Source organism: Branchiostoma lanceolatum, chromosome 4 (assembly GCF_035083965.1).
Source record: "Branchiostoma lanceolatum isolate klBraLanc5 chromosome 4, klBraLanc5.hap2, whole genome shotgun sequence".
In the NCBI taxonomy this organism is placed as follows: Eukaryota; Metazoa; Chordata; class Leptocardii; order Amphioxiformes; family Branchiostomatidae; genus Branchiostoma; species Branchiostoma lanceolatum.
The window spans coordinates 17014028-17032886 of NC_089725.1; the positions used below are offsets into that span (position 1 = coordinate 17014028).

General features: G+C 44.5%; 1 protein-coding gene across 7 annotated transcripts in view; it reads right to left on the minus strand.

Annotated features, from left to right (window-relative positions):
* LOC136432961 (ETS translocation variant 3-like) overlaps nucleotides 1-12084 on the minus strand; it is a 57800-nt gene extending 45716 nt beyond the window's left edge. For 2 of the 7 annotated variants that reach the window (XM_066424663.1, XM_066424657.1), the window contains exon 1: nucleotides 11026-11621. Coding sequence is in view for 1 of the 7 variants with exons in the window: in XM_066424655.1 (XP_066280752.1) it covers nucleotides 6456-6791 (336 nt within the window). In the remaining 6 variants the exon portion in view is untranslated. The other 5 variants (XM_066424659.1, XM_066424666.1, XM_066424658.1 and 2 more) reach the window with 5 other exon arrangements.
* Between the last annotated feature and the right edge of the window lie 6775 nt (nucleotides 12085-18859).

Here is an 18859-nt window from a genome sequence, read left to right on the forward strand (position 1 = left end):
CCAAGGCTACAGGCCCTTCGATTTCTATTTGTAATCAAGTTTTCCCTGTCAGAATGATGAAACACGGGGGGAATTACCAGAAATTTCATCCATCGATTTGATATGGTGAAGGATGGGACGAATGTGCGTTGTCGTCTTGACAAAAATTGTTCATAATGGTTTACCGCAGTGCCCACAGAAGCCACCATGTTAGATACAGCACACCCAGTGTGTTCAGATATGGACATGGTGGGGCCACAGAGTTAGGCAAGTGGAATCAAAAGACTAGCTGAGTCACCACAGATCGTCAAGGTCGTTACAAAATTCACAAAATTAGTGAGCAATCTGTCCAGCTAGATGCGGAGGCAATCACTGTACGGTCCCGAGCTGGGCCATGGGAAGCCTAGAGGCATAAATAGTCTAGACCAGCACCACTATCCGCACGAGAGTCTTCCTCAGCGAAATATCGACACCACACAGATTTCCCTCAAAGTTACAAGGTACGTGGCAGGTAAAACTGACAGTTTCTGACAATCCATTGTTTTCAAGGTCGGCCATATCTTTCTAATATCTTTATATATACATGTATATATATATAACGTCACACGTCCACAGTAAGATTTTATGTCCTCCTGTGACAGATGGAAAGTGCTCGTATAAGAGCGTCTGTTATTAGATGAGCGTCTTGGTGTATTCTTAAACGTAACTTCGTCCATTCGATAAGCTTCCACTGCATCAAAAGAGTTTCGGAGGCGCTCCACATAAATCGATGAGAAAAAGATAAGCTACAACTTGACGTCCGCAAGTTATCTTTGTTTCTTTCACAGTTTGACTCATGTTTTCAGTGCGTTCCTGTCTGTTGTAGAGCAACAACCAATCGTAGCAGGCCGTTCCCTTGGCTCTAACTACTCAGCTGGAATATTGCCGAGGTCCGGCAAGAATTCGGACGGCGTGAAAAAGGTATGAAGTCCAAACGCCCGGCCTTCCGCCTGATTAGCGGAAATCGTTGCTTCCCCAACGACGAGATTGGGAAGCTGACATCCGCGACCCATTTCATGCATATTTCACCGGAGCAATTCTCTCCCGCGAGATGGACCTCCAATAATTCAACCGCCACGGACTACCAACGGTTCGTCAGTACTACAGACAGGGCGAGGAGATATAGTCTTCAACAGACGGACAGCACTTTTCCCTACCAGGTTGTTTTACTATCACTATGATTCAGTCCACGCGGGGCCTGATGGAGACTACAAGAGGGTTTGTGCGTTTGTGGGTGTGTTTTTTGTGTGGGCGTGTGTGTGTGTGTGGGGGGGGGGCAACGAACAGAAACACTGGAAGATGCTACAGAGAATATGGTCAAGAAAGAATCAGGCCAAAAGTTTTGCATCAATTGGATGATGGACTCTACAGTGCTGAACATCGGATCGTGTCCTCAAATCTCGGAAAGATGCCACCCTCTGGATTTGAGCTCCTTAAAGCTTGAGCAACTACGTTGACTCATATAATTTATATCAGCTCTAAGTATTATTCCCTTGTCAGCTTTTACTGAAAAGCATAGCTATACAGAAGTCGTTCTTTTAGAACCACCCCTAGCTACACAGGAGTTACTGCCGTCCAGGAAACCCTGGTTCTATATACGGCAGGTGCATACACGGGCCCCGTAACTTATACGGACTAACCACTCACAATTAGGATCGAAGAAATCTCGTATTGTTTCCTCAAAGATCAGGGCTGATGTTGCAGGTCTATGCACTAAGATTACCTACGTTATTGTTGTCACGTTTGGGAGTCTACGGAGACGCGCCCGGGGCTTACACAAATAACCTGTGTAGAAAGTGTTGCGCCGAGATGTCCCACAGGGGGCGCTTTGGCCTAGAGGCGGAAAATGCTGCCAAATTCGCTTCAAGTTTATGGCTAAAAGCCCCGGTGTGTAAACAACTTCCGTCTTTAGATAGATCAGTCGCCCCTGGTGTGAAACAGATATCATCGTTAATTACTTTTGAAGTAAAGGCTCGTCTTTGGTACTCCACGGGAAAGAAATCTCTCAAGAGGAAACGACGTTGTCGTAGCTTGCTAGGTTGGCGGAAAACCTGTCTTCTTCAGGAGAGGCGGCGCGTCGCCCACCTGGTGCATCCTCCCGGCCTCCCTGTGGACCTGGCCCGAGTGCAGCAGAATTCCAATGACCCCCGGGTCCACACCGCGAGATGGATTCCTGGGGCTGCAGGCGGAAATATTTCTTGATTTGGACGGTCGATACCTACAAGTGGGACGATTTCCGGAGCAGATTGCTTTTACACCTGGATTACAAAGATAGAATTGATCGATGTTGAGATCTCTCCGTAGATACGGCCAAGTAGACTACGCCTCCGCACACACGCGGGCGCGCGCGGGCCCCTGCCCCTCCCCCAGGCTTACTATCGCCTTGACATTGCCGGAGGGGGCTCGTGGTGAAAATGAAAGCCTGTCGTTATCAGAAGATCGCACGATAGTTGGAATTAGACCCGAAGGCACAAAACACATCGTGTATAAAGCTAAATGTTACAAGCAGGAGATGATAAAACTCACAGCATATACCCCGGGAACTCAGGCAGGGTGGGGTGAAATAACGTAGATTACCAGAGAGATATGTTTGGAAAAAATACAGCCTTTACAGGCAATATTACCTCGTTTCAAATATACAAAGTAAAGCCCAATATGGTGGCACAAAATGGTGACTTGGCGGAGAAAAGAAATCCTAACAAGCGAGTAAAGAAACGAATAGTAAAAAGAAATGAAAGAGAACTAGTTTTCGAATTCTGAGACCTTTCAACGGACATCTGATAGAAGTAAACGGGGGAACTCGCGGGTATTACACTTCATCGTTTGGTACTAGGTCAGATAAATCAACAAAAGCTATAGAAAAAGTCGTGTTCTATCAGTTGATCTAGGTGATAATCCCACGCACAGCTACAGAGTGTTATATTTTCAAGCTGCGTACAAATACAAATGTGCCAGTTATCTACTGCACACAAATCACATCTCGCTCGATCGACGGTCTTTCAAGTGCGTCACCTACCGACTGACCACAAACTGCAGCAATAGATGCACCTGTTACCAAGACAACATCGCCCATAAAATGAAAGCCTTTCAATGTAAAAGTGTCACGGCGCTGGGAGTTGAAGATCAGAACGTGTCCCTTAAGCGAAGTACAAATAACGTTGAACAACGTGGAGTTAAAAGGAGCTAGACGCCGGAGTGCGGTTTACTTTATAAACCTACCGGTAAGTACCTGCTAGGCTACAAGCCCACCTGAAGGCGTTTTATCCATACCTACAGCAAGGTGGCTTACATGGAGAGCCGTTGACCTTTGACAAGTACACTTAAAGCGAAAATGCATGGCAACTAAGACGTCCTGGGCTCGACACAGATCCCGCCGATATCGATTTCCTCAGTACCTGTCAACACCTCCACATCCAGGCACCCATCTACAGCACGCCTGGCCGGGGTTACAAAAGGCCCCCAAACTATTTCATTTTGCCGAGAGGCCGGCTGGCGAGCTTGTTTGAGCTCAGGATATCCACGGTTACTCCCGGTGATTTGAATTATATTCGCGTTTCCAAGTAACGCTTAGCTGGCCTACTACCAGGTACGTCAGATAAGATGCCGGACTTTTGTCAACAACACGTACCAAACTGCTTTCTTTTGCAGGTGCTTTCTTAGAAACATAGAAATATTATTACTATATATCTATGAATAAGGCGGACGTTAATAATATAGACTTTGCAGGTGTGGGATGGGAGTAATAAATCATCGATAGAAACGTGACTAGACAACGAGCTTTTCTCATTTGGGCCGTACCATTCACCAAATTGGGGGTGGGTGGGTGAGAATGACAATACCAGATCTGATGATCTGAATAATGCGCTAAACCTGCATCCTTGTACATTCTCTGTTGACATGACGTCTTTTGTTTCCGTTCTAAACGATTCAAATAGTCTACCTCCATATTTCAGATGTTACAGTAACAAAAACATTGAGACATGTTTGGCAAATATTTTTTACATGGTTGGTTACTTAATCACTGGAGTGGCCACTTGCGCCAAGCGAAGGCAAAGACACATAACCAAACAGTGCCAATGCCTCCCCATTCCGTAAACGGCCTATTAACCTATTTGTGTATTATTCACAACGTTTACCCCGATGGTATGCAGCAGAAAGGTCCCCGAGCTAGGTGGTCTTGGCGAAGATGCTCTACTTGTTTGGACATTTCTTTGTTCTGTTGGAAATGTCACTTTGGCTTCTAAAAGTCACCTATGACGACACACCCTTGACTAATGACGTATCGGTGCGTCACAGGCAAGGTGAGATCTCGCCCATGTTGTGACCCCGCGAGACTTGTTACGTCACTGGACCTGACCATTCGTGTCAACAATCCACCTGTGACGCACAGAGAAGAAAGCGCGGGAAAGTAGGTGACCCCCTGCATTGTCGTCCTCCCTGCCTGCCGAACCATTACGGCTGAGTTATAGTTCACCTAAGTCCAATTATTGATGTACATCTTCCCTGAGGGCAGAGGACCCTTCAACAAAGGACCGAGCGACAGAGCAAAGCACCCCGGCGACGGAGCGCACTCAAACACACCTGTAATTATACGCGAGCATTTGATGTCTTAAATTCCACAGACTTGCTCGCAGACAGAAAAGCCAGCACCTTTATTGACACTATAGAAAGAGCACGCCTGTTTACGACAATAGCTCCTCTATTAAACTGGCTAAAAGGATCAGCAATAGAGAAATCGTTATCTTTTAATCATACACGAGATGCACATTTCGGCGCCCACGACACAAAGAGAACATTTGTGTCGCACTTATTTCTGAACAGGTCTGTCCTTCTTTCAAGTCGTAAAGCAAATAAGACCAAGGCTTGTGCGAGGTGATGCTTTGTGTGAAGTGTTCGATTCTTCTTACACAATAACACAGACAACCTTGGCGGCACTTTATATGTCAACATTGTTCTGTACTTATGGGACAAGAGCAACATGTAAGTTAAGCACTCTTTCATAACACGTTATGCAACAAAATAAGGGCGTCACACACACATGCGCTTCTTAGAAACATGTGTTCTTTAGAGCTTATGACAAAGAAAACGGAAAGTTGCAATATCGGATCATCTCAGAAAAACACACACAAAACAAACCTTCAAGCAAAAACAAACACAAGAAGCACCACAATGACTTCCAACCACATCAAACCAACTTCATTACAGAGTTGCCCCCTCCTGACTGATCCCTGTTATACAATAGAGCGACAGGCGCTGTTCAAACAGTCGCAAACAAGACATGAGATAAGGTGTGAGGATTACGCGATACCTCTTACCTAGATGGTGACAGTGCCACTGTGAGCTTTATCATATGTCCTTCATGCTATTCCTAACATATTGTCTGGGTGAACAGCAGGGTTACTGTGTTCAACACGTCAACTAATTACGATGTCTCGTTCTGCTGACATGTCGTCCTTGTGTGCCAAGGTAAAGCGGCGGTGTCCGGTAGGAAACATCTGTCATGTCCGATGTGTTAGGCTATATAGAACAGCGGGGGACACCACCTCAGGCACGGACTGACCTCCGAGCTCTGCCACACAGACAGAAATGCTGCAAAACTTAGTCCATTTGCTGAGCTATGGCGAGTACAACATGCGTTAACTACTCATTGAATAAAGGTGATTTTGTTCGGGCCTTGGCTGACGTTAATTCACCTTTTTATGGGCTGAGCACATACTTATCCTTACTTAGAGCGGTGCTAGCATGACTACGGGCTTGAACTTCTAAAGACAAGACAACTTCTCTTCCAAAGTGTGTGATAGTAGGATGCTTTATGCTAGCCCATATGCAGTTTTCGATGAAACGACAAAAAATGCTAAAGGTTGTGAAGACAAAACGCAAACGAGGACAAGGTCATTCCTCAATTTCCTGTCTTACTAGAATATCATTCCGTAAGTCGCTAACTAGTGTCTATCAGACTCCTTGGGCTCCTCCCAATTTGACCATGTTTTGGCGACCCAATGAGTCCGGTAGAGACTAGCACGTTGCCTTAACTCTTTTGTCAGGTCTGCTAACCCAACACAACAAATTCTAGGATTATTCAAAACATTTGCGTGGGCGTCAAAACACTGTTTGATCAGTGTTCAAGAATGCAGTAGCCATTTCATCAACACGTGTGTGCCCCCCTCCCTCTCCATCAGTGTTGGTAACGTAAGGAAGATTGTACAAAGATTGTACATAAGACCAGCGATAGATAGACTGGACCCCCCTTCAACAGCCACGTACACTGATAACGCAAGCGTTCATACCCTGCAATCATTTCATTATCTCTCGACCTCCAATTCTTCGCTTCACTTCCCTGCGAGCACCACTGGAAAGATTCCTCGTGTGCTTTTCCCCAAACGTCGAATGGAATATTCCTGACTAGTACGGAGAAGACAAGCTGTGTTTTTCTTCACCTGTTCTGGAAACCTTGCCGATCGTGTAAACCTTGGCACGACTGATGGCAGGCTGGTGCGGCATACCAGGCCCGTACCGCCGGGGTTCGTCCTGTCAGCGGCAGCCTTGAGCGAACCCCGGGGACAGCCGTGCCGCCGACAGGGGGGCACAATTATTCGCTTTGATTGAAGAAAGGTAACGACAGATCCGTACCTGGTGACGATGTTTGGATTACTGTTTAGGAACAGGTTACTGCAACCAGACCCCCGCCAGATCAGGTGCAAAGAAACGATATCAGTATTCCTTACATCACGGTACGTGATTCTGATCTCACGCTGGGAAGTCGCAAGGTGCATGGGAGTTGTTCACAAGAACTAGCCTGCTCATGAGATAGCGTAATCAAATAGCGTAATCAAATAGAAAGCAACAAAAATAAACGCATAGTCCTATATTCCACTAGTCTGTGCCATATAGTACATTTCTTCACTGCATTAGTAGATTCACCTACATCATGAGTTCTAATTCTGTGGACACCATAGCCGGTAGCGATTAGGTCTACAAGGGTTCGTTTTTCTACATTTTCTTTTTTTTTCTTTCATATTTTGCGCGCCTTCATGTTGCGCGTTTTTCTCACTCCTCGATTCAGCACACATTGTGATGCGGCTTGTCATGAAAAAGGAACACTTCGGAGGTACGTCAAAATGACTCGAAACCGCACATTTTAGGTATCAATTTAGAAGCAAACCGGAGAAAGAGGCTAGTTATGTTGTAACTTTTATGTTACATATAAGTCTATGAAGTAAGTTTACTTGAAATCGGCGTAACAGTTACGACATATCATATATCGTGTATGGTTTCTTCTCTACGATGTACCAGCAATACGCAGGCGCCAACTGTTCCAGACAAGTGAACGTCATCCATGATACTGACACCAAGCTTCTCATGAGGTTTATAAGTTATCAAAAAAAACAGTAAAAACGTGAAATTTGCGTAAGCAGTCTACGTGTCAGGATGATCGAACTATCTAGTCTGTTTTATCTCACAAGACGCACGCGAGCACACGCACACACTTGGCGGCAGCTTCCAGGCCACGCTTTCATCCACAGAAGACGGACGTCAGTTACTAAAAATATATTATCAGCACGCATATACTAATGGGCAATTGAATGGGTCAATAATCCCTCTGGTACGGCGACAGTAAAAAAAGTCAAAGTAACTAGGAAATGTTAAAGACAAAAATATGTCCAACATTAGGCACGGAGACCTAATACAGTAATAACATTCAAAATTTGAAAATAAAAAGTCAGATCACCATTCTTTCGTTCCTACACGGCCCTCCACAACAAACATGAATGCTACGTACCGTTTTGTGCTATTTTGGAACGACGTCACTAATCCTGATACACGGCACATCCAGGCCTTATGTCCATCTTTCCTGGTTGTTCTGTCACGAGTCGACAAAGCTGGTCCACTGTTGACTAAGGACTTTACTATTCCCGTGGACCGTGGGTAGGTTGGTTTGTTATTTGTTTGTAGCAACAACCCTCTACGGAACTGACATTCTAGCAGTAGTTCCGACTCCCGCCGGGCTGGCCGCTGCAGCGTGTGTGCTCAGCCATCTCTATCTAGTTTAATGCAAATATGGAGTTTGCCTCCGCTCATTAAAAGCGAGTGAAAAGCCAACAGACATCTGTGTGCTCAAGATGACCGAAGGTAATTGCTAAATGTGGCACTTGTCTTTGGGATAACAACACTGTTGACAGCCAGTATTCCATCTTTGCCAAGACGGACACATTTGCCGATGTCAAGAAAACTGATTGTCCACCTAAACCTACATGGATCCTTTTTGAAGCGATCTTCTTTTATTATACAGACTTTTGTTAATGATCAATAGTCGTGCACTTTTCACCACGTAAAACGACGTGCAGACAACTGCTGTGCATGACCTCATATTGTCAAATATCTGGGCAGGCGCGAATGGGACGTTGATCGAGCTGGGAACGCCAAAAGGAGACAGTCGTAAAATTTGGCGTTTTAACTAGATTTAAAAAAAAAAAACACTAAAAAAATTCACACATTATTCAATGTCCAATATAAAAAAAAAGAATTCGAAGAGCTGAATATTTCAAACCTTGCCTTGGATTTACGGAGCTCCAGACAGAACCGGATGTTGCTGTAAAGCAGAAAAACGGAAACTGGACCTAGTTTTCTCGTGACGTCACTGTTTGCTCTCTCGTCGTCTGCAAATCTGTCAATCACGTCCTTTCAGTAACAGTTCACTCACCCTTCTCCTATAGACATGTAACGATACTTGATGTCGTCATCACCACATTTTCCCTGATTATGCGCAACAACATTTCGTCGACAAACTATTTACTGACTAAATTTGAAAAGATTTGCTTCACAGTAATGATGGGGGTGTCTGATATGTCAACACCTATGTAAACTCGTTAATTCGGTGTGAAACGCCCGCCCTCCTCCTACAGAACTGTGAAAGGCACGCGTCACTTACAAACTCGCTGGTCTGTTAGCTCACATGTCACCGAAATTTGATACAATACCGGTCGGACGATCGCTCTTGATATTCAAAAGTTTCATCTTGTAAGAGACAATATAATGCATAACATTTGTAAGAAATTGGTATAAGGGCCCACACGCACTGAGATGAATAGGGAGGAGATGTTTAAAATTGCTCGGCTCATGCTCGAGTTTACACCATACAGTGTCAAGCCAGGTCAGGTTCCCCTTCCAACGGGGTGAAAAGAGGGCATTCAAATGTCAGAATAAAAAGGTGACGGTATTCGGCAATTAGCAAAATGTCAGACAACTAACAATGGAACTGGTGTCGTCCGATTTTGCTGTATCATGGCAAGAGGGTCGAAACACTAGCGACACTATGCTAGATTTATCAATATATGTATTAGGTAATCTGTATACGTGCATTCCTCATCTCTGTTGGTTGCTACAACTTTGATAAAAGAAATTAAAAGCACAATTCGATATAATTCTAAACCGCTTAACGTTTGGATAAAATTTATACATTACATAGTCTCATCAATAAAAGGAATAGTCTTATATAATAGACATCTGGATGGAACCAGTTTTTCTTGTACGAAAAGGAAGCACGAGGGGAAGTTATTTATTATAAATGACCGGTCATCGGAGCCATTTTTATGTAAATATAATTTCCCTAAAACCAACAGAGGGTGAGATAAACACAACACAATTAGTCAGATCGTTGCCCTTGTCTGCAGTTCTTTTTACATGAGACTCTACCCCAACGCCTCTCCAGACTACAGTCTGTGAAACACGGCTCTGTATGATCTAAAACGAACTATCAAGAAGGGGTCAGCAAAGCAAAACATCTGGACGTAACACTATCCTGAAACGCTACCAAACTTCTGTCCCCATTGGCCTGTTTTATCTCCGCTACAGATTTCTTCGCCACCCCCTCGTCAAGATGTAGTTTATATACGTACAGGCCTGCCACTACAAGCGGTAAGGCCAGGTCATCCGACCCGGCCACATTCTAAGTTTGCACACATGACACATTCCCACTTAAGAAGAGACTCGTCATCGCCAAACGTTTCCAAGTATGCCATCTTTTGCAAATCCCTCAGCACTCGCTGCCCTCATTAAAGACTGCTGGGCAGGACAGGCAGCTAAGATAAGTCGTGCATGCTTTGTCCACATCTTTTCATAACTTATCCGTGGTGTTATATCAACTGAAGGCCGGAGGACACAGCTGCGTTTGGTGCTCGTTTTAGTGACACAGAGCCTTATTACCGTGGCGTATGTAGATATGCAATAGCTATAGTGAAAGTGTTGAAATTAAAAGATTTTAGCACTGTTTAATCCATGCATAAACATCTAAGTACCGAGGTCCGTCTTCCTGGAAGGCTACCGGAGCTGAAGTGAGCTCACTCGGTGCGCCATGTATCCATAAGAAGGCATACATGTGAGCAGGGACAAAACATCCGGGAGAAGGGGGGTCTGTTTGAAGAGTCGGGTCAAGGGGGGTGTTGGAGAGGTGGTCAGGTAGCGGAGAGCTGCTCCTGGGGGCCCAGAGGTTGTTTTTACGTCGTTAGTCGGGACGGTCCGGCAGACATATGTGCACCTTACCCGCTCCACACCAACCAGGCGGAAATGATCCGACCCCAGCCGACTGGGCTCGACCATGTTGTTGTGTATGTATAGCAACGACAGGTAAACTTCGCCAGGCCCAGCGGCTGGCGCCCAAACTCTGCGTGGTCGGCGCTACCTGCACATGCCGCCGACAGGTCTCAGCTACCTGGCGCAACGTTTCAGGTGTGCAACAAGTAAAATGCAATGCAAAACGAAGTTGATGCTATATACTCCAACATGCATGAGCTCCCGTGGGACAGCCACGCTATGCACCACCATGCTACACTAGTCTGCAGGCCAGCCTACCCTACCGCGGGTCATGGCGGCCTTCTTCAGCTAAATCTTGCACATAGAAACATAGCTGAGCTCCGTTCCTGACCTCCTTACCATTGCATAACCTTCTTACACTAACATAACTCTGTAGAAGACAAGAAAAACAGCGTGCAACGCCGCCGTGTGACCTACCTTCAGTCGTGGGAAGCTGGTAAGACTACACCCGGCCACACCAAGTCGGCTCTAATCAGGGTACAAATATCTCCACGCCTCAGGGACCTCATATGCAGCTCAAACTCAGCTCAGACTACCTCCAATAGTCACTGCTGCAGCCCATATGGCCCTTGCATACGTCCAACACCAGCTCCCAGTTCAAAAAGTCTGCAAGAGTGCAAGCCGGAAACTTCGGTATGAGCTGGAGTACTCCCACCACGAGCTACCTGTGGACTTTTGCCCTTTCCGAGCTTTATGCAAATTGTTTGCTATTACGTTCTTACGCGTTAATCGCTGATAATGATTCGGCGTGTTTGATAGGGAGAGAGCTGGGGGGACAATAGGAGGGGCAAACAACCTCGCATACCTAAGCGAGCTGCCTGCCAAAAGAAAGAATGCGGGATAGGTTTTCACTGGGCGCGGGTGGAACTCGCCACGCTTGCCCGGTTGTCTGACCCCTACACCTGACGGGGGGCGCCAAATTTCCAGCCGGTGTCCTGCGCGAGCCGTCCCGGCGCGAGGTTACCTGCGGACGGATTTCGCCCCCTTGCACGTGGCGGGGGGTAAAACAAGCGGGTCGTCCACCTTACCTAGGAATGTTGGTTTGTCGTTGTTGACGACCGGACCACACTTGTCACGTTCTCCACCTTACTGCAGACACGTCGCCGGGCGGTGTCTTTGATGTGCCCTAAGCACAGGTACTAGATCTGGCCGGCCGGGACAATATCTATGGTTCTTATAACAATTTTACAAACGCCCAATTACAGCTGTCGACACGACATTTCTGTCCTGTTACCTGCCTGACAACGTCTTCTCTGTTTGTTATATGAACATGCATCGTCCAGACTCTAATCCCCTAAATTGTTCGCTAATAGATTATCTCAAATCTTTTTCACGCTTTTGTTCCAATCGAACACAACCAACACAATCCTTGGTACAACACCCTCAAGTCAAACAAATTTTTCTTGACAAAAGTTTTGAGGCTCGTTGTTTGGTGCTGAAGTTGAGAGTACCTGACCCCGGTAAAGGACCGCCATGCAGGTTTAGAAAGCGGCACGACAATAAAGACCACCTTTGAACCGGACTCTATCGATCGAACGTTTCCTTCTGTCTTTGTGTACATTTCCGTGTGGAGACCTGGCGATAACTTTATTTACATGGCACGGCGACGCCCTACACAAGGTTCGCCATGTTCCTCAGCAAGCCACATGGATCGTAACTACACGGAAAATGCCACACGGATTGGAACTAATTACGTGGAATCGGACTAATCCCCAGCCAGAAAACGCACACATGTAGGGAGGTTTGTATTTGGATTGCCTGGTCACGGTAGAAATTGTGCTCGTTGACTTGAAAAACAACATAAGATCCACACTACGGTGACGGCTTTTCTCAGTTGCATTTCAATGCCGACTTTTGACGGGATAAACTATACCTTAACAAGCATAACAAAGCTTTCTGGCCGGCCTTTTCCCAAAGCAAACAAGAAGACAAAGGGACAATAGAGTTACTTTTATAAATCTTATCGAGATGGGTGCAGACGCGTCCAGGCGGAAAATTCCCATTCCCCTGAGCGAAACAATTATTAGAGCAGAGGGATATAACAATACTAATCTAATAATTACTGATTTCATCGGTACTACTGAGTCATCGGCGCGTTCATAACAGGCCAATTGTCCCACCCAAGTCGGCATTACCTCTGCGTAGAATCTCGAGCATTATTGATAAAACCAAGGAGGTTTTTTTTTTGATAAAACCTATGCCAAAACAACGGAAACATGACTAGATTTGTCTGTTTTTTTTGTCAAAATGAACCTAGAACATCACATTTCCCCTCCATTATAATTCAGTTTAAGAACAATGCGACTGTTGTACATTCCGGATCCCAGCGGCCATGAAAAAGTTCAATAACGTGCTATTCTGTATGAGTCAGATTAAAAGAACCGTGTCCAGTCCATGGGAAGCAAAGTAACATCAACCACACTATGGTACTGTTTACTCAGAGATTACAAGGAATGAAAGTTCTAGAACTCTATAGAATCCTGAGGGACAGAAAACTACTAGTATGTCACTGATCTTCAAACAGATGTGAATATCATAATATCATCTGCCTTGTCCGTTTTTGACGCACAAATATGCGCGCGCCAACGAGTCTGTTCTATATTCAAGGTATTGATTCTTAGCTTGGCTATTATCCACATTTCTGTTGATTGGAACACAGGGACATGTGTAGGAAAAACGGGGGCAGCCGAAAATTGTTTCGATCTTCCCCCTACATCTGCTTGGAGATGAGTGTTGTACAGCTGCGCCATCACATGACCCACGGTGCTGCCCACCTACCTCGCCACAGCACCGCGGTATAGTTGCAAACTGTTGTTTTCTCCTTTGTGCCCACTTTGTTGTTGCCTCTGCCACTGTTATGATTTTCCCTTTCATGAGGGGACGTCCTGGGCGGGCCACAGAGGCATGGTGTGGTTAACAGCCACAACACAGGCCGTTCTGCGGGGCTTTCAACGTCAAGTTCAAAGGGACATCAGAGATTTGTGGAGTAAAGGAGAAAGAAGTATCATTTCACCATGTGTCGGTGACGTGTGGAAAGTCTAGACTGGCACAACGCGGCGAGTCAGCACCATGATGCTGGCAATGTTCAAGTTTACCAACGTCAAACAATAACTTTAACGGATAGAAGGACACAAGTTATAGGGTCCTGTTGCGATAGGTTGATCAGACTACATGAAGGTCCATTACAAAGTTCACATAAACACCCTACACCCCCGTACCAAATGCCCGAGTCCGAGGCTTCGACAAACATCAAAACACCCTGACAAGTTTAATCCCGGTGTAACTTGTACGGGGTACGAGAGGTCCCGGGGCCGCCAAGGTCAATGGCGCAGGGGTAATATTGACGGTTCTCAAGTTCAAGATAACGGTAGTGCAATCAATATAGCTGTTTGTAACGGACAAAAGACGGTTTACCGCGAGGTTGAAGGACGGGTCCAGACCAAGGAGGTCTAAAGGGGATTTCAAACAAAAATTGTCTTGATAGATTTCCGTATTTGTTTCTTTAACACAAGTACTGTACAACAGTTCCTGTTCTCGTGTTTTCAGGTATTGACTCCTTCTATATTCTGTCGACAAAAATCCGTTTTGGTGTAAAATACATCAATTTAACTCTACTTCTGTTTCAAACGGAAATTATTTTCACTGAGTCGTCACTTTCTCTTCATGTTGATAGTGGTATGTCTGTATGTTAGAGTTCACTCAGTTATGTTTTAACATCCTTATCGTTAAATATCACCCCCAGCTTCGGATGTTGATAGTCTGATGACGCAAAAGAGATGATAGATGGAGGAGAGACACACTGTCTGCAGTCCCAGGTCTCATCTCGTGCTGATCTGTCACCACAAGCCAAGGATCAAGTGGAGCAAATATGCACACAGATATGTGCCCTCTGTAAGCTCATTTTTACAGAGTAGTTTACTTTAGACAGAATACATATGGAACTGCATGGATGTCCCACCAGACGAAATATAATGTGAATTCATTATCAGTTATGACTACTTCATTCAATAAAGCATTGTTTAAACAGGGCTTCTCATCAACTTCAGGATAAGAAACCCTGTTTAAACGAGGCTTTATTGAAATGAAGCAGTCATAACTGATAATTGATTCACTTTATATTTCGTCTGGTGGGACATCCATGCAGTTCCATATTCCTGCTGTCTAAGGTTCCAATGAAAGATGAACACACAAAGCAGTTTTTCAGCGTGAACATCAAACAAGTAATCCACTTGTCGTGTCCCTAACAAGTCACTAACAGCTGCCTAAGTTCAAGCAGCTACATCCAAGGTCGCTCCAGGTATCAAGTTTGGACCGAGAGGGTTTAAATTGGCGGCACTTTGGGAAGTAATCAAAAGGCCTTAAGTTGGCGACACTTTGGGGAGATAATTAGCAACACGATATTTGGACGGTTTGAAACATTAAGTAACCTCTTTATCAGGATAGGACTGGATCTCTTTTCATCGGTTTTATTTTCGCCTTTTTTTATTTACGGCGCATAGACGATACTAATGACATCTACATATTTCTGTTCTTAATCTAAATTGTGATTGTGGACCTAATCAGCCGAACGAAGAAGAAGACGCTTTATTGACAGAGCAAAAAGTACAGCGACTTTCGTACGGTCAACTACATACTATAGAAGAGAAATATAAAAGGAATCTTAGAATTCTACTTACTAAACACTAAAGGATAACATACGTAAATCTTTGACATATCTTGATACACTAGGTAGGGCTAACCTTGGGACGTAAGGTTGCAAATACAACTTAGGGGGGGGGGGCATCTGGTGGTATGTGCGTTACGTCCAGACACACTTGAGGTACTACACATACAGCATACCTCATGACATACCTTAAAGCCAACGCCTTAGGTAGCGAAATTTATTCAATGTCCGCGAGACAATGAGGACTCAGTGGAATGTAACGGCCTTGGTGTTGCCTTTCTTTAAAGGCGTCTGATGTAGACCTCAAGGACATCATTGATTTAACCCCTGTTCTAGGCAATTCATAGAGAAGGGGATCAACACATAACACATGGAACCTGTTCTAAGGAAACTATATCAATGTTAGGCTGTGAATGTAGTGACTGCTTTACAAAAACGACTCATTGTGTCATAGCTAATGAACATAGGCTGCAGGAGGAGACCACTTGATTTCAATTGTACGAGCATGGCTCATTAGGTACAACGGGTTTATCTAAATCCTGACCCTTTCTGTGACACATACTGACAGACATCACCCCTTATGCAATCCCGGCTTTAACGGCGCCACGATCTACTCAGTTCAAAGAAATATCCTCTTCCACCAGACCTGTACCTCCGTGCCCTTCTTGGCACAGACAATGGCGCGGAATAGACCAGTGTTTACCGTGTCTTAGTTCCCATGGTCTTGGGTTACAGGCGGGGGGAGGGTGTAGTGTCTGTGCACCCTTGTAGTAGTACGGATACTCTTGTACAGACTCATGTAACAAGTTAGGGAGAGTCCATTGGAGTGGATGAGTCTTTCGCCATTATTTTACTCTCGTGCTTCTAACGTTTTATAATTTTTTATCCCAACATTTTGCCTGTGTCCACCTCTTTCTAGAGTCTCATTCCACTTGTACAACAAACTCTATCTTACTTTTCCACTTTTGAATGTCCGGGCGTCTCGAAGGGATATCTTTTATCTCAAGGTTTCATCAGTTGTATTGTCCCACACCATCGCACCACAAACAAACGAATAAACAAACAAACAAACAAACAAATAAACAGACAGACAACATCAACAAAATATCAGTCTATACCATTTTCACACAAAAATCAAGATGAACCTGAAAGTCGATACTGTACAATTATGTTAACAAGAATTATCTAGAAGTATGCAATTCCGAATCTGTGCTTGTATATCTACACGTTCTTCAGACTCTTGCGTAATTACCTTTTTGGAAAGATATGAACTTCTAGTTTCACTTTCAGCACTACAAGTAAGAGCTGTCTTTTATGTAATTGAATGGAACGTGATCGTTGACAAACAGGTGGGCGTCATAACTGATCATCAGATTTTCATCGACATTTGTGTAAGGTTTATAGTTTTATACCAAGGGTTATCTGATGGATATCTTTTGCACAAAGCGCAGTGCAAGTTCAGATCCGGGTTGTGTTACATAACATACACATGTCAGGACGGTGTTGTAAAGACAATAAGCAAACTTGTACTCCCTCTTCGCCCACACATGAGAAGCTAGGTGTTTTTTTTTCATGAGGCAAGGGATTGTAATTTCATCGTGCAGAAGGCTCTACCCATGATTGCAATTTTAGTCTGTATTATAACCTTCGTCTTGGCCATACGCAGACAATGAATAAGATTGGGATCGGAGAACGCATAGGGAAAGAGTACTAGTATGTAAAGTAGTACAGACTGCCATTGACCGGATATTCAATCTTTCACTACAACAGGGCTAGCCCTTTGTAATACCCTCAGGCTAGTTGGGCAGCCCTGGCTGTGTGTCCCAAAACAGCCAAACCAATAAATGAATAAATACAACCTAGCGTAAGTTATGCTGCTTTATGTGTTTCATTACGTTCTTCGACAAATACATTTTACCCAACATGAGTAAATCGCGCTCCTACTCCTAGCAGCCCGTCCAACTTACGCCTCGTGGAGGGGGCGCGCGATTAGTTCCTGGCAGGGGAAGCTTGTGTTAAACAGGCTACATTTTACCAGTCTATGTGTTCTGGGCATGTTAACAATCCTCGGCTCCTTGGTGTTACTAGGGTTACAATACTGACAAAAGTCGTTAGGTGGCACTTTCAATGAAAACAACACCGTTCCTGAAAATGGCGCCGATGTACACATCCATCATTCAATTCGAAGCTTACCTGATTATAAACCGAACTTAGGTTTTCGTGATACAGATAGTAAGACACCCTACTTGTACATATACTTGACTAGGTCTCCTTCTTCATGGCTTGCGGCTTGCTTACAGCACCAAAATGTTTTATGTTATTTACTGTGACTAAATCCTCTCGTTGGTATCACCAGAGCAACCAAGATTCAGATTGGCGTGACCGTTGACCCGACCGCATTTAATTAACGCTAGAAATCAAAACTCCTGTCTGTACTGTATATATAAATGACTATTTAGTTATATATGTGAGCTATATGAAAATCTTTTAAGTGTCTGTATACTATGTGATAGATAATGAGCGTTTTATGTTCATCAGTCACAATTACTAAGTTACGTTTGCATGCGATGTCATCTCAATCTTCACCCGTCATTGTTGACAAAGAAGACCGAAACTAGTGAGAGAGAATAAAATCCACAAATGTAGCCGTTGAAAAGAAGTTTGTCAAGCCTATTAAAGTCAAATCGAATGAGAACTCAGGTTGTCAGTTACCCACAGTGTCGTCAGTTTGTATTCAAGGTGAAGGTTAGTGGATATCTTATAAGCTTTGTTATGTACTTTGATAGTCAGTAAAAATAAACATAACGTTACAAGTCATGCAGTGATCGCCAGGTGGTGCCCGCGACCGTAATTTGAATGCGGTGGAGGAAAATCTATGTCTTTTATGCAGGTGGAATTGAAATTTAAGAATTCTAACCAAACTTCGGAAAACGGGGGAGAGCATTGCCGTGAGCATGACGAAGTGTTTGCTATACTGAAAAACAAGAAAACAGTTGTGATGGCTGTCATGCAATGAGATTAATGTCTTGTGCTATCTTGTTGCAGTACCGCAAAGCGCCGCAATGTTTATTTGTTCAAGCTATATTTCCCCGGCATGCCATCCCTAGCCTTCAACTCTGCCTAACTAATTTACACAAAGTAGACGTCGTCGGAAAGAACTCATGCCTAACTCAAAGATGGTGCCGTCTTGTTTTATCACGGCAGTCTCTTTCATACCATGGCCCTGACGTCACGCCGTCAGCGCTCTGTCGTCCGCTTGACACTCTGACACGGCCTCATTATAAGGTCCTGTTCTCGCCAGTTTTTGTTTCCACAGTTTAAAGCATTTTGTATGACTGACAGCTGAAGTATTTGACTTGCGCCTCCGCCAACGTACACCTTATTGTAATCTTGACGTTCTACAGGAAACGGTCTGAGAACAGTCTTTGTCTTACACTCGCCGGTTTTACAGCACAGGTCAGCCTCCATCACTGTAAAAATAAAAGGTTAGCTTTTGAGAGAAAACGGTGGCTTACAAGGAAACAGGTTAAACAACATCTTCGTGACAGTCTGTCTGTTATAACGGAAATCTGCGTGGCAGTACTTCAA